This window comes from Orbicella franksi, chromosome 4, assembly GCF_964199315.1.
Source record: "Orbicella franksi chromosome 4, jaOrbFran1.1, whole genome shotgun sequence".
NCBI classification, from domain to species: domain Eukaryota; kingdom Metazoa; phylum Cnidaria; class Anthozoa; order Scleractinia; family Merulinidae; genus Orbicella; species Orbicella franksi.
This window is the reverse complement of record NC_138148.1, coordinates 2248362-2269126: the sequence shown is the minus strand read 5'-3', so window position 1 is coordinate 2269126 and position 20765 is coordinate 2248362. Positions and strand designations below refer to the sequence as shown.

The 20765-nt window shown below is 40.3% G+C and overlaps 2 protein-coding genes across 2 annotated transcripts; one reads left to right on the top strand and one right to left on the bottom strand.

The window, feature by feature from the left end:
• Positions 1–3790: 3790 nt before the first annotated feature.
• LOC145484690 (major facilitator superfamily domain-containing protein 6-like) lies at positions 3791–7568 on the top strand. The gene is made up of 2 exons (XM_081463289.1): positions 3791–5175; positions 6823–7568. Exons 1-2 carry the CDS (start codon positions 3960–3962, stop codon positions 7044–7046), a joined length of 1440 nt encoding a protein of 479 aa, XP_081319415.1. The 5' UTR covers positions 3791–3959; the 3' UTR covers positions 7047–7568.
• Positions 7569–13141: 5573 nt separating this feature from the next.
• On the bottom strand, positions 13142–15469 carry LOC145483581 (major facilitator superfamily domain-containing protein 6-like). Its single transcript, XM_081462116.1, has 2 exons — positions 14269–15469; positions 13142–13497 (listed from the first exon to the last, which is right to left on the bottom strand). The coding sequence occupies exons 1-2, from the start codon at positions 15467–15469 to the stop codon at positions 13274–13276; spliced, it is 1425 nt and encodes a 474-aa protein (XP_081318242.1). The 3' UTR covers positions 13142–13273.
• Positions 15470–20765: the final 5296 nt, after the last annotated feature.

Sequence of the window (20765 nt, the reverse complement as noted above, 5' to 3'; positions counted from 1 at the left end):
CCAAACGGTAAATGTTTGGTGATCAAACATCATCAAACAATGTGTGGTAACCAAACATGCTGATGTTGAAATGGGTGGCCAAACGGTTAAAACATGTTTGATTAAACACAGATCAAACTATGGATACAAGCAATCTCGTTCCCAGAGTCTTCGTTCCCCTCGACCAGCGGTCTGAAAACGAGAGCTCTGGGAGCAACCATTTCAGGCATGCGCCATAGATGCAGACTGCGCAGTGAAAACCGGACGGGCGGAATCACCTGAATTCGGTTATTTCAAAATGGTTGCTCCCAGAGCTCTCGTTTTCCGACCGCTGGTCAAGGGGAACAAAAATTCTGGGAACAAGATTAGGATATAAGCAGGAGCCATAATCGGGGACGGAGACCGTAAGTCTCGGGATTCGCGCGTACCTATGATATGGGACAATTTTTCTATTTTTAGAACAAATTGCGCCATCCTGACGTCATATATCCGCGCGGATTCACGCACGTGTCGGGGGCTCTCGCGTGGATGTTGTCACGTTGTGTGATCAAATGGTGAGAGTTGAGAGATTCTTTTGCGTATTTTTCACAGCGATGGCAGGGAATAAGGCAGGGAATACGAACCAGGGCGCTTATATGTAGTTTTATGCTCTGAGCTAACGGAAAAGGTGGGTTTTTCAGGGTCGAAAACAAGACTTCAATCTCGCGCTGGGAATGAATACTAAGATCTGCTCACGCTAGTTGTAAGCTTACGCGTATGTTTTTGCGTTTGTTCTGACTTAAGAATATAGCAAGAAAACTCTACACTCTGGTATCGAGTTAATTTGTGAGTTTCTCAGACAATGGTTCATCATAACCAAAACCTGTTTTGACGGTTTCTTATTGTTTCTGCTTGTTTGGTGAGTTTGCAAAAGTTTTTGAAAGGAAAGTCTGACGCGTACAATTAGCTCATTTGCATAGTGCAGCTCGTGCACTTTCAAGGCCGAGTCGGTGTTTGAATTGTCAACAAATCTTGACAAAGATTTCCTTCGTTATCTTTTGTGCTGAGATGCTGTAACAAATTTCACGAACGCAAAAAAGGCTACTAACATCATGTGTGTTTCTTCAACATGAGCATAGTGAAGTTTTACACTGCGAAAATGAAAATAGACAAGGAGTTTTGATAGCTCGATCAACAAACTCGAAATCGTTATTCCAAGTTGATTAAAGAAAGCGTCATCGTAACTTTGCTGATTATTTCTGCTTTATTCACATATTTCCAGCTTAGCTTTTATATGTTCTCAAACATTTATCAATCGTAAACATATTTAAAAACTATAGAGTTGTTGTTTGAGTTCGATGTACGCTTTCACACGAAAGAGCGGCGGAAGTACAATTTGTCATGTTTACTGACTGTACTGAAAACACGCATCAGCGGGCGCTCTCATTCATTGACAACAGAGAATTTACTGGATTTTTACACGAATAAAACTGAGCAGTATCTAAGGACGTAAAGTTATTGGGCCTTGGATGAAACATCAAGCGTTGCTTAAAATTCAAGCGAAACTCAAACTAGCAATTATTTTGTTTTACTTTTCGGTCGCGATACACTGACAAATTCCTCGCAAGTGTGTGGCAAGAGGAGCTAGGAAACTATGAAGCCCTGAAGCTCTGCTATATCTAAATATATCCAGCTAGTTTTCTGCTGTGTAATGGAAAAGCTGTTAATCTTCAACATATGTGAAATTTAAAGTGGAGTAATGTGCAGCTCAAGTAAAAGAAGCATCCGTCGGAACACAACTTGGTCAGCGATATATATAAGCTTACAGCGGAACATACCTAAATGCGACACTGTCTTACTTCACTCAAACTGGAGCAGCTTACGACGAAAATACTTAAGCAAAATTCCAACAGACGTGAACGCGTTGAGTTGTGGGCCAAAAACATGAAAATTTTCGGGAATTTCGGACGCCATTTCCTCCGCGCGACATCCGCAAAAATCCTCGCAGCATGTACGCGCGTGTGCCGCAGGCGATGGCGCAATTTGTTCTAAAAATAGAATTATTGTCCCATATCATGGGGACAACCCTAATACTAGAAATGGCGCGCGCTTACGGTCTCCGTCCCCGATTATGGCTCCTGATATAAGCCGCTGCGCAAGCGTGGGAAGCATGCGCGCGCCAAACATGCTTGATACGGCTTGTAGTTGTAAGTGCTAATAGAGGAGACTACGGGGCGAAAGGGTGGGGTAGACCCAGGGGGCACGAGCCGAGAGTAAGTTGCAACGTTTCATAAGGATACTAAAGAAAGAGTATAAAATGCTTAAGCAAGCTTCTAATTCTTCTAATCCCCAACTAGACTGTTCACAGTCCCCTATTTTTCCGTGAGATCGTAGATGTCGATCATTGAGTTCGATGGGCCGCCATCTTGGTCTCTTGATGCGAGCGAAACTGGGGAGAGTACAAAATGCCCGTGGGTAGTGGCGGTGAGGTTAATAGCGTGGGGCGGAAAAAATAGTTTTACACCCTTTTCTTACAAAATTGGTCAAATTCGTATATTAGTGGACAGTGCCTTCAAAATCAACAACACTTGGAGCGGCTTTCACACCGACATCCAACAATTAACATCTATTCTTATGAAAAATTGTTTCCCGTGTAATATTATACAATGGATAGTTAATCAATACCTTTATAAGGTTCACAACACCTCAGCTGATGTATCCCGGCAGGACCATTCCAAGGGAACGACCAAACGGTTTCTCAAATTACCTTATATTGGCCCTTTTTCCCTTTTTGCGCAACGTAAAATCAAAACCATCGCTAAGAAATATTGTAAGGATTTAGACATTAGGTTAGCCTTCACTCCCTGTAAGTTAAGTAACATGTTCAGTGTGAATGGCTCGATCCCCAGTGCGTTCCGTTCCCAAGTGGTCTACAAGTTTACATGTGCAGGATGTCACTCACACCTGTTATGTCGGTGAAACCACCAGACATTTTGGCACCAGGGTTCGTGAGTAATTCCTATATCTATAAACATCTTCAGGGTTCTGAGTCGTGTAAGAATCTATGCTCTTTTAATTGTTTTTCCACCTTAGACTCGGCTCTTATTAATTTCCAACTTAGGATCAAAGAAGCCCTTCATATTGAATGGGAAAGACTCGCGTTGAATAAACAACTCAAACATGTTAATTTACACTCCTACTTTAATTACTATTTGTATTCAGTATTTTTCGCCGATTTGTACTCGCACCCTTTTTTGTATCCCTCAAGTATTATGTAACTTTTTCACTGATTTGTACTACTAATCTACATTTTGTAATTTACACCTACTTGTTACCTACTTTATATAAAGTCACTCACTTGTAAACATCCTTTAACTTAAGATGGATGCTGAGTATCCGAAACATGTCCTACAAATTTAAACGGTGTGTCGTCTTTTTTAAATGTTTGATTTCAATCTCACTGCTACGAAAATTTGGCAATATTTGTAATTATAATTAGTTTCGCTGGTTATTTTCGGTTATGCAACGTTTCATATTTTCGTGTACATTTTCTCATCCGTTGTTGCGATATACTGTTCTGTATAGCCTCTTCTGTTGTTAGTTTTTTAGTTGTCATTGTCATTATGTTTTAGTCGTCGTAGTCGCCACACAAATCCTGCAAGTTTCGTCATTCTCCCGTCATTTTTGCTTGCTTCATTTATCAGTTTATTTTGGTTTCCTGCTCTGTATATTTAGCTTGTTTATGTACGTTTGTTTTCAGCGAATTGCTAGTAAAAGTGCGAATTACTTAGCCGTGTGGTTTGATTACAACCCGATTTTTGTTGGAGTTATAATTAGTAGTTTTCAGGCGTTTCAGGTTTATGGAAGAATAAGAAGTGTCGTTTAAATTTCTTCGGCTGTTCTGTTTGAATGAAAGTCTTGCGTGTTATTTTTATTTTTTAATACTTTCGTTTCATTCCCTAGGTCCATTGGCGCATTGTAAATATTTACACCGACCGACTATGGACACTGTGAGAGGAAAAGGATGGAAAAGTCATTGGTCATTTGATAGAACCAAATTTATATTTCAAGCATTTTACTTTTTCTTTCTGTCTGCATTCGTCACGAGGCTAGTATATCTTCCTATCTATCTTAAACAGTTGGGACTCAATGCAAGTTATGTGGGAATTCTTTCAGGAGTGATTCCTCTTGCACGCGGCGCAGGAGCACCAATCATAGGATACGTGGCGGACGAAACAAACTCAAGAAAACTTGCTTTTCTTGTTAGTCTGGCATCACAGACATTAGCGCCTATATTGCTACTGATACCACGACCTTCTGAACCGGAATGTCAATCAAGAGTTGCCATGGAAACGCCAAAGCATCCCTATAACAAAACATGGATGGAGAAGTCGCTCAATAAGACTAGTGATCAAGAAGATATTGGGCAAAGTCAAGAGCTGTTGCAGATTTTCCTTATTCTTTTGGTTCTCTTTATTATTACAGAATTCATTGCTGCGCCAACGAAAAGTCTTGCAGATTCATCTCTTTTAGAAAACCTCGACAGCACTGAGTCGACTAATTATGGAAGGTTCAGAATGTGGGGAAACGTTGGTCAAATCATTCTTTATTTGATGGTTTCACCTGTTGCAAAATCCAACACTGTTAGAGTTTGCGGCGTCATTCAGGATGATTATGGACTAACAATGTTCCCTTTCTCGATTGTGCTGCTGTTCGCTTTTATACTGGGTCTAATGATTGACTTCAAACAGGATGAATTAAGGGCAACAGACTCTCGCAGAACCAAGAGGGAAATACAAGAATCATCCCTAAAAGATGTCTTGTTAAACCTTCATAACATTGCATTTATCGTCATTATTCTATACCTTGGGGTAGTTGACGGCATTTTTAGCAATTTCATGTTCTGGTATCTAACTGATATCAACCCATCGCAAGCCACGTGGGTTATAGGCGTGGCTGGAATAAGTCGTAACATCGCAGGCGCATTTTCATTTGGCTCCTCAGGAATCGTGATTCGAAAATTAGGAGTTCTAAACACAGTTCACTTGTCTCTTGCCTTCTATGTGGCAGGTTTCGTTATCTATGGACTGCTGACAAACCCTTGGTTAGCCATCATCCCCGAAGTTATGCAATTCTTTGCCTACGGTGTTTCCATGCCGGCTTGTATTGTGTATTTTAAAGAAAGAACACCCGAGGAATATTCAGCAACAACACAAGGTGGGTGTAAAAACAGGGAAAGAAAAAAAAGAGAAACTAAGGCCCTGTTTACAAGGAGGGAGGGTTACCCCAGCAAGCGGGTTAACCCTAGCTAGAGGGCAAAAGATAGCCCGGGTTTACAAACAACATTTCACAGGTAGGGTAACCCTACAACCCGGGACAAGTTAAGGCGCGGTTACACTTAAATGGTCTGGAAACAATTAGAAAGTTAACCCGGGTAGGCGGGTTAACCCTACCTGGAGTTATATGGTCTCGGGTACCCGAGACAACCGTGTCCCCGAGGTAACTTTAGCGAGCGTTTATATGTGAAAACGTAGTCCCTGTATGCCGAGTCAAAATTGACCCTGCGTGATTATTCATAACCCATATTGAATAATCAAATGTGCAAATATCTCTCTTTCTTTGAGGTTCCCTCAGTTATTCGATCACAGTGGGTTTTGCCGAGTTAATTTTCACTTCTTTGACACGAATTTTTGCTTTAAATCCTAAATCTAGGCATTACGTGATACTCGCCACGCCGAGAGTTGTCCCAGTAAGGGGAGCCAAAGCGTTTATATGAAGAAAAGTTGTCCCGCTTGCCAGGGTTACCCTACCTGCCGGGGCGAGACAACTCGCCCACCCGAGTTGTGTCGGCCCCCGAGACGGGTTCGCGATCCTAATGTAAACGGTTGGTTGAATTTTGCAAAGAAATAAGCTAAAAGGTACCTCGGCCAGGGTACCTCGAGGGGAAGCTTGTCTCGGGTACCTGAGACCATATAAATGGGGCAAAAGTTAACCCGCCTTCCCGGGCAACCCTGGCTGCCTTGTAAACACGAAGAAGAAAGAAAGAGGAAATGTGTGAGTGCTAGGGTAACCCGCTTGCTAGAGTAACCCTCTATCCTTGTAAACAGGCCCTAAAATAAAGTGAAATATTGATATGTGGTATAAAAGGCCAAAACATTTTCTAAAATAGAAACTTTTAAAGAAACAAGGCCTCGTATATCTCATTCAACCACAGCGATCCTCAGAGATAAAAGCTTTCCATGATTGTACATAGTTTACAGTGTACTATTATTCCCGATGATTGCAACTGGGCAATGGCCCCGTCGACAATATAGCAATTAACTTGTTGGTTTTGAAATAGTCAGAAACAATTTTCTTTCAAAAATACAGCAATGATTTGATTTGAGCCTTTAATTATCTCTTAGCTTTTTGAAGTACGGAGAAAAAATATCATACTATCCTAATACAAGAAAAACGGAAAAAACCTAGAGGTCCATTTCGTTACTTTCGTTAAATATATATTGAACTCTTACGTTGATATTTCTGAAGAAGCGTTTATACCAGAGTAAGGTTAAGTCTGCATATGAGCCAAGAGGCCCATTAGGCCGGACTTATCTCCGTATTTCAGTACTCCCTCTTGAACGGAATACTAGTCCATCGCAGCTTTATCCTCCCCTCCCCCCCCTCCCCCCCCCCCGCTCTATACACCTGGATGGAGAGAGGCACTGTGAGCCCAAAGTTTTCTTGCCAAAGTTTCCCCGCAAGGCTCGATGCGGAGGCGAGCGTACTAAATATGAGGGCACCGCGCCTCCACTTACCCGAAAAAGCGTTATTATTTTCATTATCGTTATGCACTTACAGTTTCGGCCGTTTTTCATTTTGCAGGCATTGTATTCTCTTGTTACCTTGGTATAGGTTTTGGATTAGGATCCATGATTGGTGGGTTCCTGGTAGACATCATTGGAGGGTCGTGGACGTTCCTGCTGAGTGGAGGAGTAACAGCGATCGTGCTCGTTCTGTGTGTTCTTTCTTTGGCGATAACAAAACTGCTTAATCGAATGAAGAATAACAAGGTGGAAAGAGAAACAGAGGATTACGAGTCGAGTTAGACAAACTTCAACTGTTCATTGAATGAAATACTTCTCTCAAGTAATCACTCAACCTTTTTTGAGCGAAAGAGCAGTTCATTTGACAGTTCATTTTCTATTTGTCACATTTACAAACTGACCTTGCTAGTAAGTTCTATAAGGTACTTAGTGGAAAAACTATATGAAAAACTCGATCAATTACCGGAGTGCTGTCCTTTTGAACACTGCATCCAGGTACTATACTTATAATTTCAAGCAATTCTATGCCATAATGCTATGCAATAAATAAATAATAAAAAAGCTAGAAAAGACTTTGTTTTATTAAACAATTAGACTTCAATGCGACCTCGATTCAAACGCAAAGCAAGAACGTAACGGATTTTAAGTTTCATTAATTTGAATGAATACGTATATAATTATTATTATTACTGTACGATGATATTCATGTTTTATTAAACGGTTAGCTAGATACCCTACCCCACACGCAAACCTGTTGCTTCAAACTAAATCGTGTTAAAATAAAGTAGTCTTGTTGTTGTTTTATATGGTAAATAAAAAATAAACTCTATTTGGCGCGAAAATATGTTCGGATATTTGTCCGCGGACATTATCTGTTCCGAGGAGCAAACAGTTTTCCGGAAAACTGTGAGCTTTGAGGAACATATAATGTCCAAGTACAAACATCCGAGCAATTTTTCGCGCCAAATGGAGACTACTAATGCGTTTATCATCCTTCAAACATTTTTCGCAACACGCGCGGTTTTCAAAATTGGGAAATATCACTCGAATATTCCCCCGTTTTAGCTTGGGCATATTTAGTCACGTGACGAGTTTAGACCAATCGCGCGCGAGTGAAAATATTTAATGGATTATAATGCGTAAGACAGTGGTCTCATTGAGTGAGCAAACACTGGTTTATCTAGACAGCTCCCCAGCCTCCTGCGAACAAAACGACACCCTGGGTTACCCTGGAATGCTAGTACGGTCTTGCACAAGCGATGTGGCAAACTGCGAGTTGAAAAAGTAGAGCGTTGCAACTGTAAATTTATTTACTGCTACAAAGTTCAAAGCGAGGAATGTATGGAAAAGTATTCTGAAATAACTTGTGATGCCTTGAAAGCAGTGGAGACAGCGAGAGGCTAATCTTCGAGCGCGAGCGACGTGAGTCGCGATATTTCGACTTGTTTCACTTGCAGGGATGTGAATCACAGCATACATTTTTGGCACGAAAAACATGACTGACATTTCTCACTTTTCATGTGCTCCGCGCGCGATCGTCGCAAAAGCAGAAAATGATTTCCATCAAAACGTTTACGAGTACTGTTCCCTAACTCAAATGAATTCATTTGTGTACGGTGCAGTATGTAGTCGGATCTAGCTTGTACCGACAAGAATCCGAATTAACTAAAGAAGGCGGAATTAGTCGGGGAGAACTTTAATTCTGTGAAGCTCTCTTGATTAAATAACGTTGAGAATCGAAGTCGCAACGAACGGCAGAGAATAAAAGGGCTGTTCCCAAAAGTCCTTCATCGATCGACTACTGCTTTCAATGCAGTAAAATAGCCGAGGCAAATTCGCTCAGATGCCCTTTCTTTGTTGAGAAGAAACTTGGTCATTCATTAAATCAACTAAAAGTGCAACAATTACACAAACTACGGGAACGGCTCTGTTCCTCTTCCTGAAGGTTCAAACTTAATTCTCTCAAGCGATCCGGATCACGCGTCATGTCGCGTTCGAAAGTAAACAAACACGTATTGGTCGGATAAATAGCCTTCCACTGCTTTTCCCTGTCCTTCTTTCAAAAGCCTTAAATTAAGTTGGATAGACCATATTCAATTGCTTCCATAAAATTCATATCCTTTAAGTTTATCCGAGAACAAAAGTTAAAAAAATTAATTTTATAGTACTTGAACTCAGCAGACATTTGTTCTGCGAGTTGTGTCGTTGACCGCGCGCGGTGTCATGACGTACAGTCAGTTCTTGTTTGTTCATTGATTAATGTGTATTTACGTCACTGGTGGAAAAATTCAACGTTAAATTTGGCGCGCTGCAAGTGGGTAAAGTCTTTTCCAACGGCGAAACCAACAGGCCAGGAAAGAATTATAGCAAAGGACTTTTAGAAAGTCTACGTTCATCTATTTCGAGCCCTGGTCGGGGACATTGTGTTGTGTTCTTGGGCAAGACACTTAACTCTCACAGTGACTCTCTCCACCCAGGTGTATAAATGGGTACCGGCGAACTTAATGCTGGGGTAACCCTGCGATGGACTAGCATCCCATCCAAGGGGGAGTAGAAATACTCCTAGTCGCTTCATGCAACGGAAACCGGGATAAGCTCCGGCCTGATGGGCCACTTGGCTCGTATGCAGACTTTACCTACCTACGTTCATCTATAATACAAAACATCCATTTTATGGTCAACTGACACCTGTCAAAACAAGTATCTGCTGACCAGTATCGTGAAACCATATTGCGGACTCATGTTTTGAGCTCAAAGAGGTCGCGTGTTTTTTGGAAGTTAACCGCTGACCAAGTGCCGGCTTTTCTATTGGATGACCGGCTTAAACCAGGTTAACTTACCGTAACCAGGGCTGGTTGTTCGGAACTGAGCCGGTTAACGCTAACCCAGGATTAATAAATTTACCAAGTATAAATTTTTCTTGTATAAAAAATGTTTTTCACTGCTTATGTTTGGAGTAGGTTGAGATTATTCAAACTCAGAAGGCCAAACAATATAAAGAGAAAACCTCACCGCCAAGTTAAAAAAGAACTCAAATCAAAATTCTCACTTATTAGGCTTTGAACAACCGGCCCAGGAGCCCCGCTTTTAGGCTTGGCCAAATCTATATATTATTTAGAATACGAAGCCTTACTTTTATAACTCGAAATCGAAATTAACGAATGGTTTAACTTTCTTTTATTCGCAGTGTTGATTTTCTAAAAGGAATACAAAACATATCTTCAGTCGGGTTTTCTAGTTACAGAAACCACGGATGAAAGTTTTGGAGAACTCAAGAAAACTGTAAACACTCACCGACATTCGCCGGCTCGTGTTTCCACATTTCTTGTTCTCCCAAACTTCCACTCGCTTTTCTCTTACTCTATAGACACATGGAAAATGCTTTCTAATTCTTAAACGCATAATACTCGGCTTACTGCTTAGTAGTCTCCTCCGCAGCCGTTATTAGGGTCATCACGCAACGCTTCTTCCCCACTAACGGCTGCTTAAACCCGAACCCCATTTGTTTCCGCGGATTAGCCAATCACAACATCCCTCACATTTTCCTGAGGCGGTCGCGCCAAGACTAATTGTCCAATCACAACTCGTGTTCTATCGGCTACTGATAGTGAGGCCAACATGGCGTCGCTCGAAGAAGTCTTCCAAATTCAAAATCCTCACTTAAATTATCATCAGAAGTTGGTAATTGAAAAAATAGTTTCAAATAGGAAAGATGTTTTTGTGAACCTACCTACCGGCTTTGGCAAATCTCTTATTTATCAAGCTCTTCTGCTTGTGTTGTCGTAGCCGGGACCAGTAAGACCAGACCAAAGGGATGACTTTGAATCGGTGATAAGCAGGAACCAAGCGGCGTTACGTCCCAACGCATCCGAATCTTCGTGGATGGCAGAAGAAGTACAAGTGGTATCGGCAAATCGCAGCGATTTGGATGCTTTTCCTCGAGGTGATGAAGTTGATGCATTTTTGGCACCTCTGTCGGCATCCTCATCTGGATGTAGTAGGCGTTTTGCTCTGAGATTTTCTCTTGCCTTGAAGACTTCTTCGATTTCTTTCTTTAGCTCCTTGAACTTATCCGATGCCCGATTAAATTTATCAAACGCTGGTAGCATTTGTATCTACAGACGAACAGTTCACTGTTTTCTGAGTAACGACTCACGTCCACCGATAGCGAGGATCGGATGACTTCAGCAATGTCGAGTGAACTCTTACCGAAAATGAAGATTTTGTTATTCTTGAGGGAAGCCGACGAACAAATGAAGCACCTAGAGCTACTTTCGACTATTTTCTTCGGAGTTAGATCCATAGGAAATCTCTGGGATTTCTCGCAACACCTCGCGAAGGAGGCGATGAATTTACGCGGGAACTGACGTCATTGACAAACTACTGATACGTGATTAGTTTCAGAGCTACCAATGGGCAACGCGTGATTGGTGCATTCTGTAATTTTCACGTGAACTCTAAACAAAGGGAAACAAATGGGGTTCGGATTTAAGCAGCCGTTGGTGGGGGAGAAGCGTTGCGTGACGACCCTAATAACGGCTGCGGAGGAGACTAACTGCTTAGTAGTTTACTCATTGTTTATTTAATTGTATCGGTAACTCCGTGCAGAAATTAAAACACTGAAATAACGTTGTTGTTGTTGTTGATTTTGTAGTAGTTGTTGTTGTTTACATAAGTTGGAGTTTCTTTGATATATATATATATTTTATTGATTAGTTTTCAATTTGAAAAGTAAAATTGACCATATATATAATTGCCTTTTTACGCTGCCTCTCAGACTAGTGCAGTCACTTAAATTAATTGAATTTCAATACGTTTCTCTCGATCCCACACCCTCTTCTCCTTGCCTGTTTTTGTTTCACAGTGTTTTTCTTTCACAGTACATAATTTCTTGACATTAACATGTGCGTTAATAAAGAGAAGGAAATAAATAAATAATAATGAATGAGAAAGAAAATAGTGTTGTCCTCGCTTGATCTTTTAAACTCCTAAACATCTCCTTGCCTCCCTCGGTTAGCAACTTAAACTTAAATTAACTCCACCTCCGATTGTTTCTTTCAGTTCAGACGTACGACCCGAAACAATGGTTCTTCAATCCATTGAAGAACTTCCGGCCATACAGTTTTCACAAAAAAGGATCGGATAGGAACGTAAAAACAGGTTTGCTTCTGGGGTCGTGTATCTAGCTAAACGTTTAATAAAACATAAATATGAACAGTAATGAAGTGCGAGGCCGATTTAAATTACGAGCACGATTACTCCCTATATTGTACGACACCAGGTCCAATTACTAATTAATCGTATCTATTACAAATTTGGAAATAATAAAAGGCTTTAGATAGCCTCTTTTGAACGAAAAAATCAGTAACACTTTCCATAAGTTTCAAAAACTGTAGGAACAAAGCCATTAAAGCGCGCGTAATTAACGTCCTAATTATATAGCTCCATCGAAATCCAATATTGCCAACAGACCTATTTTTAATATTAATTTTTGCAAACTGTCCAAATTTAAGATAAATTGGATAGTTTTTGTTCGAACGTTTAGTTTAGCTTTGAACACACTGTCCAATTTGAGAAAAATCTGGATACTTTCCATCAACCAATGAAATGTCAAAATAAATAAAAGAACCGAGTATTGGCCAATCAGGTTGCAGCTATTATCACTGCCATCAAACGTCACCGAGCGAATGTAGTTCGCTAAGTTTTCTTATGTTTGAAAATGGCGGAATTTCCTAACTTTTCTCTCCACCTTTTTGACGTCTAAACTTTCAAATGGAGTCTTCAGCTAGGTTTCCAGAGATAGATGCTACTGATTTACTCGAGATGAGGGAGAATAATCAGAACAAGAACACTCAAAGAAGCAAAAAACGTGTGTTAAAGTGTTTGACCTGTGACGTGCTGAGCAAAGCGAAGTGAGAAATACTGTACTTTAGAAGATAAAGTATTTGCCTTGTCCATCTGTTTTTGGATCCTATATAATTAATAGGTAATAGGACTAAATGCTTGTTCAAATTGGATACCTGTAATTGGACACCCATATGATCGCGCGTCGATTACGTGACAAAGAGGCGCGCAGAGAACCAATCACCAAGAATTTTGTTATAGATACGATTATAATTACATACGTATTCATTAGTGAAACGTAAAATCCGTTGCGTGCTTGCCTTGCGTTTGAATCAAGGTCGCATTGAAGTCTAATTGTTTAATAAAAAAACGTCTTTTCTAGCTTTCTTATTATTTATTTATAACATATATTTATGGCATAGTGTTGCTTGAAATTATTAGTATAATACCTGCATACAGTGTTCCAAAGTACAGCACCCCGGTAACTGATCGAGTTTTTCATATAGTTTTTCCACTAAACACCTTATAGAACTTACTAGTAAGGTCAGTTTGTAAATGTGAAAAATAGATGATGAACTGTCAAATGAACTGCTCTTTCATCAAAAAAGGTAGATGGATTACTTGAGAGAAGTACATATTTTATTCAATGAACAGTTGAAGTTTGTCTAACTCGACTCGTAATCCTCTGTTTCTCTTTCCACCTTGTTATTCTTCATTCGATTAAGCAGTTTTGTTATCGCCAAAGAAAGAACACATAGAACGAGCACGATCGCTGTTACTCCTCCACTCAGCAGGAACGTCCACGACCCTCCAATGATGTCTACCAGGAACCCACCAATCATGGATCCTAATCCAAAACCTATACCAAGGTAACAAGAGAATACAATGCCTGCAAATTGAAAAACGAGCCGAAACTGTAAGTGCATAATGATCATAAAAATATTAACGCCTTTTCTGGTGAAGTGGAGGCCCAGTGGCGTCATGTTTAGTACGCTCGCCTCCGCATCGAGCCCTGGCCGGGGAACTTTGGCAAGACACTTTAAAAATCTCCCAGTGCTTCTATCCAGCCAGGTGTATAAATGAGAGAAAGGGGGTGGGGGGGGGGGGTGGAGGGTAAACCTGCGATGGACTAATATCCCGTTCATGAGGGAATAGAAACACTCCTAGCCACGTCATCTTAAGGAAAGCGGATAAATAGGCGGCGGCCTGATGGGCCACTTGACTCATCTGGTAAACCTTCTTCAGAAATATCAACATACGATTTTACTATATATTTAACGAAAGCAACGAAATGGACTTCTTTGTGATATTTTTCGCCGTACTTCAAAAAGCTAAGGGACAATTAAAGGCTCAAATCAAATCATTGCGGTATTTTTAAAAGAAAATTTTTTCTAACTATTTAAAAACCAACAAATTAATTGCTATATTGTCGACAGGGTCATTGCCCATTTGAAATCTTCGGGAATAATAGAACATTATAAACTATGTACAATCATGAAAAGCTTTTATCTCTGAGGATCACTGTGGTTGAATCAGCTATACGAGGCCTTGTTTCTGTAAAAGTTTCTATTTTAGAAAATGTTTTGGCCTTTTATACCACATATCAATATTTCACTTTATTTTAGTTTCTCTTTTTTTCTTTTTCCCTTGTTACACGCACCTTGTGTTGTTGCTGAATATTCCTCGGGTGTTCTTTCTTTAAAATACACAATGCAAGCCGGCATGGAAACACCGTACGCGAGCAATTGCATAACTTCGGGAATGATGGCTAACCAAGGGTTTGTCAGCAGTCCATAGATAGCGAAAGCTGCCACATAGATAGCAAGAGACAAGTTAATTGTGTTTAAACATCCTAATTTTCTGATTAGGATTCCTGAGGAACCAAATGAAAATGCGCCTGCGATGTTACGACTTGCTCCAGCCACGCCTATAACCCACGTGGCTTGAGATGGGTCGATATCAGTTAGATACCAGAACATGAAATTGTTAAAAATGCCGTCAACTATCCCAAGGTAAAGAATAACGACGATAAATGCAATGCTATGAAGGTTTAACAAGACATCTTTTAGGGATGATTCTTGTATTTTCGTCTTGGTTGTGTACGAATCTGTTGTCCTTAATTCATCCTGTTTGAAGTCTATCATTAGACCCATTACAGAGGCGACCAGCATCATAGTCGAGAAAGCGAACATTGTTAGTCCGTAATCATCCTGAATAACGCCGCAAACTCTAACAGTGTTGGATTTTGCTACAGGTGAAACTGTCAAATAAAGAATGATTTGACCAACGTTTCCCCACATTCTAATACTTCCATAGTTAGTCGAATTGCTGTCGAGGTTTTCTAAAAGAGCTGAATCTGCAAAACTTTTCGTTGGTGCGGCAATGAATTCTGTGACAATGAAGAGAACCAAAAAAATAAGGAAAATTTTCAACAGCTCTTGACTTTGCCCAGTATCTTCTTGATCACTAGTCTTCTCTATCCAAGTTTTGTTGTAGGGATGCTTTGGTGTTTCCATGGCAACTCTTAATTGACATTCCGGTTCAGAAGGTCGTGGTATCAGTAGGAACACAGGCGCTAATGATTGTAACGCCAGGCTAACAAGAAAACCAAGTTTTCTTGAGTTTGTTTCGTCCGCTACGTATCCTATAATTGGGGCTCCCGCGCCGCGTGCAAAAGGAATCACTCCTGAAAGAATTCCCACATAACTTGCACTGAGTCCCAACTGTTTTAGATAGATAGGAAGATATAAAAACCTCATGGAGTATGCAGACAGAAAGAAAAAGTAAAATGCTTGAAATATAAATTTGGTTCTATCAAATGACCAATGTCTTTTCCATCCGTTTCCATTGACAGTGTCCATAGTCGGTCGGTGTAAATATTTACAATGCGCCAGTGGACCTAGGGAATAAAACGAAAGTATTAAAAAAAAAACGTAAGACTCTGATTCAAACAAAACAGCCGAGGAAATTAAACCAAACAAGACTTTTTCATTCTTCCATAAACCTGTGCTTTCCTGAAACGCCTATAAAACTACATGCACAAACTATAACTTTAATAAAAATCGAGATAAACTATTGCATGACAACCTAGGATTAAAAATATAGCCCAGCCTCCAGGCGCGCAGTTGGTGGGGGCGCAGCTCGAAAAAACGGCGAAGCAAAAAAAAGAGAGAGAGGCCTGATTCAGTCGAACTAACTGATCGCCCGTAGAGGCTATCAAAGGCATGTAAATATCGGCAAGCGATTATGACCTTAAGCTCGATTACTAGTCGTTTTGTGAGCCCGCGTTCCTTGCCCCACACCACAGCTGGATCACTGGGAGAGCGATCACTGGTCTACCAGGAGCCATAATCGGGGACGGAGACCGTAAGCGCGCGCCATTTCTAGTATTGGGGTTGTCCCTATGATATGGGACAATAATTCTATTTTTAGAACAAATTGCGCTATCGCCTGCGGCACACGCGCGTACATGCTGCGAGAATTTTTGCGGATGTCGCGCGGGGGAAATGTCCTCCGAAATTCCCGAAATTTTGTATGTTTTTGCCCCACAACTCAACGCGTTCACGTCTGTTGGAGTTTTGCTTAAGTATTTTCGTCGTAAGCTGCTCCAGTTTGAGTGAAGTAAGACAGTGTCGAATTTAGGTATGTTCCGCTGTAAGCTTATATATATCGCTGACCAAGTTGTGTTCCGACGGATGCTTCTTTTACATGAGCTGTATATTACTCCACTTTAAATTTCACATATGTTGAAGGTTAACCGGTTTTCCATTACACGGCAAAAAACTAACTGGATATATTTAGATATAGCAGAGCTTCAGGACTTCATAGTTTCCTAGTTTCTCTTGTCACACGCTTGCGAGGAATTTGTCAGTCTATCGCGACCGAAAAGTAATAATTGTTAGTTTGAGTTTCGCTTGAGTTGTAAGCAACGCTTGATGTTTCATCAAGGCCCAATAACTTTACGTCTGTAGATACTGCTCAGTTTTATTCGTGTAAAAATCCAGTAAATTCTCTGTTGTCGATGACTGAGAGCGTCCGCCGATGCGTGTTTTGTACAGTCAGTAAACATGACAAACTGTACTTCCGCCGCACTTTCGTGTGAAAGCGTACATCGAACTCAAACAATAACTCTACATTTTTTAAATATGTTTAAGATTGATAAATGTCTGAGAACATATTAAAAGCTAAGCTGAAAATATGTGAATAAAGCAGAAATAATCAGCAAAGTTACGATGACGCTTTCTTTAATCAACTTGGAATAACGATTTCAATTTGGTTGATTGAGTTATCAAAACTCCTTGTCTATTTTCATTTTCGCAGTGTAAAACTTCACTATGCTTATGTTGAAGAAACACACATGATCTTAGTAGCCTTTTTTGCGTTCGTGAAATTTGTTACAGCATCTCAGCACAAAAGATAACAAAAGAAATCTTTGTCAAGATTTGTTGACAATTGAAAACACCGTGACTCGGACTTGAAAGTGCACGAGCTGCACTATGCAAAGGAGCTAATTGTACGCGTCAGACTTTCCTTTCAAAAACTTTTGCAAACTCACCAAACAAGCAGAAACAATAAGAAACCATCAAACAGGTTTTTGTTATTATTCTTATTATTCGTAGTATGTTTGAAATTGTAAGTCCAGTTTATTATTTGTAACCATTTTTAATAGTAACTTAACTAAGTATTTTCAGGAGCCATAATCGGGGACGGAGACCGCAAGTCTCGGGATTCGCGCGCACCTATGATATGGGACAATTTTTCTATTTTTAGAACAAATTGCGCCATCCTGACGTCATATATCTGCGCGTATTCACGCACATGTCAGGGGCTCTCGCGTGGATATTGTCACGTTGCGTGATCAAATGATGAGAGTTACAGATTCTCTTGCGTATTTTTCACAGCGATGGCAGGGGAATAAGGCAGGGAATACGAACCAGGGCGCTTATATGTAGTTTAATGCTCTGAGCTAACGGAAAAGGTGGGTTTTTCAGGGTCGAAAACAAGACTTCAATCTCGCGCTGGGAATGAATAATAAGATCTGCTCACGCTAGTTGTAAGCTCACGCGTATGCTTAAGAATATAGCAAGAAAACTCTCTACTCTGGTATCGAGTTAATATGTGAGTTTCTCAGACAATGTTTAATCGTAACCAAAACCTGTTTTGATGGTTTCTTATTGTCTCTGCTTGTTTGGTGAGTTTGCAAAGGTTTTTGAAAGGAAAGTCTGACGCGTACAATTAGCTCATTTGCATAGTGCAGCTCGTGCACTTTCAAGTCCGAGTCGGTGTTTTCAATTGTCAACAAATCTTGACAAAGATTTCTTTCGTTATCTTTTGTGTTGACATGCTGCAACAAATTTCACGAATGCAAAAAAAGGCTACTAACATCGTGTGTGTTTCTTCAACATAACCATAGTGAAGTTTTACACTGCGAAAATGAAAATAGACAAGGATTTTTTATAACTCGATCAACAAAATCGAAATCGTTATTCCAAGTTGATTAAAGAAAGCGTCATCGTAACTTTGCTGATTGTTTCTGCTTTATTCACATATTTCCAGCTTAGCTTTTCATATGTTCTCAAACATTTATCAATCTTAAACATATTTAAAAACTATAGAGCTATTGTTTGAGTTCGATGTACGCTTTCACACGAAAGTGCGGCGGAAGTACAATTTGTCATGTTTACTGACTGTACAAAACACGCATCGGCGGGCGCTCTCATTCATCGACAACAGAGAATTTACTGGATTTTTACACGAATAAAACTGAGCAGTATCTAAGGACGTAAAGTTATTAAGCCTCGATGAAACATCAAGCGTTGCTTACAATTCAAGCGAAACTCAAACTAGCAATTATTTTGTTTTACTTTTCGGTCGCGATAGACTGAGAAATTCTTCGCAAGCGTGTGATAAGAGGAGCTATGAAACTATGAAGTCCTGAAGCTCTGCTATATCTAAATATATCCAGCTAGTTTTTTGCTGTGTAATGGAAAAGCTGTTAATCTTCAACATATGTGAAATTTAAAGTGGAGTAATGTACAGCTCATGTAAAAGAAGCGTCAGTCGGAACACAACTTGGTCAGCGATATATATAAGCTTACAGCGGAACATACCTAAATTCGACACTGTCTTACTTCACTCAAACTGGAGCAGCTTACGAGGAAAATACTTAAGCAAAACTCCAACAGACGTAAACGCGTTGAGTTGTGGGGCAAAAACATGAAACATTTCGGGAATTTCGGACGCCATTTCCCCCGCGCGACATCCGCAAAAATTCTCGCAGCATGCACGCGCGTGTGCCGCAGGTGATGGCGCAATTTGTTCTAAAAATAGAATTATTGTCCCATATCATGGGGACAACCCCAATACTTGAAATGGCGCGCGCTTACGGTCTCCGTCCCCGATTATGGCTCCTGGTATTTTATTGTAAATAATATCGTATTTTAGCATTTTATTGTAAATAATATATTTTTGGCATTCTAATTATTTCAAGCTGAGGGCCCCAAGTTTATCAGTAACTTAAGTTACTGTCACGGGTCACCCTCATTAAATAAAGTCTTTCACTTCACTTCACTTCACTTGTTACGACGAACCATTGTCTGAGAAACTCACAAATTAACTCGATACCAGAGTAGAGAGTTTTCTCGCTATATTCTTAAGACAGAACAAACGCAAAAACATACGCGTAAGCTCACAACTAGCGTGAGCAGATCTTAGTATTCATTCCCAGCGCGGGATTGAAGTCTTTTTTTCGACCCTAAAAAACCCACCTTTTCCGTTAGCTCAGAGCATAAAACTACATATAAGCGCCCTGGTTCGTATTCCCCGCCTTATTCCCTGCCATCGCTGTGAAAAATACGCAAGAGAATCTCTCAACTCTCACCATTTGATCACGCAACGTGACAATATCCACGCGAGAGCCCCTGACATGTGCGTGAATCCGCGCGGATATATGACGTCAGGATGGCGCAGTTTGTTCTAAAAATGGAAAAATTGTCCCATATCATAGGTGCGCGCGAATCCCGAGACTTACGGTCTCCGTCCCCGATTATGGCTCCTGGGTCTACCCATTGTATTTTTGGACCAATCACAGCCAAGCCTGCTGGAATCAGCGCGCGTATTTTCTTGGGGTAATTTTTGAATATCCTTTGATATTGGAAGTCTATTGTATCCTTTTTTCAGTATGTACATATTTTAGCACCTGGATAATGATATATCGATGCATATTAATTCCATTCTTGAATCTAACTAAACTACCGTTGAACGGTCGAAGCGGTTCTATTTAGCGTGTATTTTTATCAAAACACTCCTTTAGTTGTGTGTAACTTTGACCTGAATAAAAAATTCGCTCTGCATGGGTGCGCTTGAACTCTCTTGAGCATAGATTTAAAAGAATACAAACGTCCCTTCAGCGCCATAAACCATGCAAGCACAAAGATGTTACCGACCTTAGATGCAAACCAAACGTTTTGATCATGATCTTCTGGTTGATATTACAAAACCGTAGCTTTTAGCATTTTAAACTTAAACAGGAGAAAATTGCTCTTTCTTGTTGTTATTACCTAGCTAAGCCCTGCTCCTTAAAAGGAAGTAATTGCATTTTCATGACTTAGAATTATAATTAAACTAATTAGTAGAGCTCAGTTGATGCAAATTTGGGTACTCCCGGTAGAAAAATGGTTGATAAATTTTTGATACCATGCTATTTTGGGGGAAACTAAGAAGTATAATGAGCTTGGAAGTTTCCCGTTGTAGTAGGTAGAGACCCTACGCACTGTTAACGCAAAATAAAACATTGAAAACCAAAAAAACTTCTTCAAGGAGACATTACCTTCATCAAAGGTCTACTTGGGATGACTTCTCGGGGTAGAGGATTGTCGCCTTGTGTGTAAGTAGTGACTGGTTGCTCCACTAACAAACTTTTAAATGATGCAATAAAAGTTTAAACGAACTGCCGGTTATGCAGTCACCCGTCGCTTTTTTCGGTCTTCTCGAGCTGTAGAAGATGTCTAGTCATGAATGACCTCGACAACCAGAATGTGGAAAAATTAAAATTGATTGAATATTCACCGTTACAGTCACTGGATTTACAGGATTGTCTTTTGGTTTCACGGTTATTGCTTCCATTGAGGAACTGCGAAGCATGTCGCCTCTGTGGAA

Coding starts and splice junctions, on each gene's coding strand:
- LOC145483581 (XM_081462116.1), bottom strand. CDS start 15,469: ATGGACACTGTCAATGGAAACGGATGGAAAAGACATTGGTCATTTGAT. Junction 13,498..14,268: donor ATATTCAGCAACAACACAAG/GTGCGTGTAACA, acceptor TTCAATTTGCAG/GCATTGTATTCTCTTGTTAC.
- LOC145484690 (XM_081463289.1), top strand. CDS start 3,960: ATGGACACTGTGAGAGGAAAAGGATGGAAAAGTCATTGGTCATTTGAT. Junction 5,176..6,822: donor ATATTCAGCAACAACACAAG/GTGGGTGTAAAA, acceptor TTCATTTTGCAG/GCATTGTATTCTCTTGTTAC.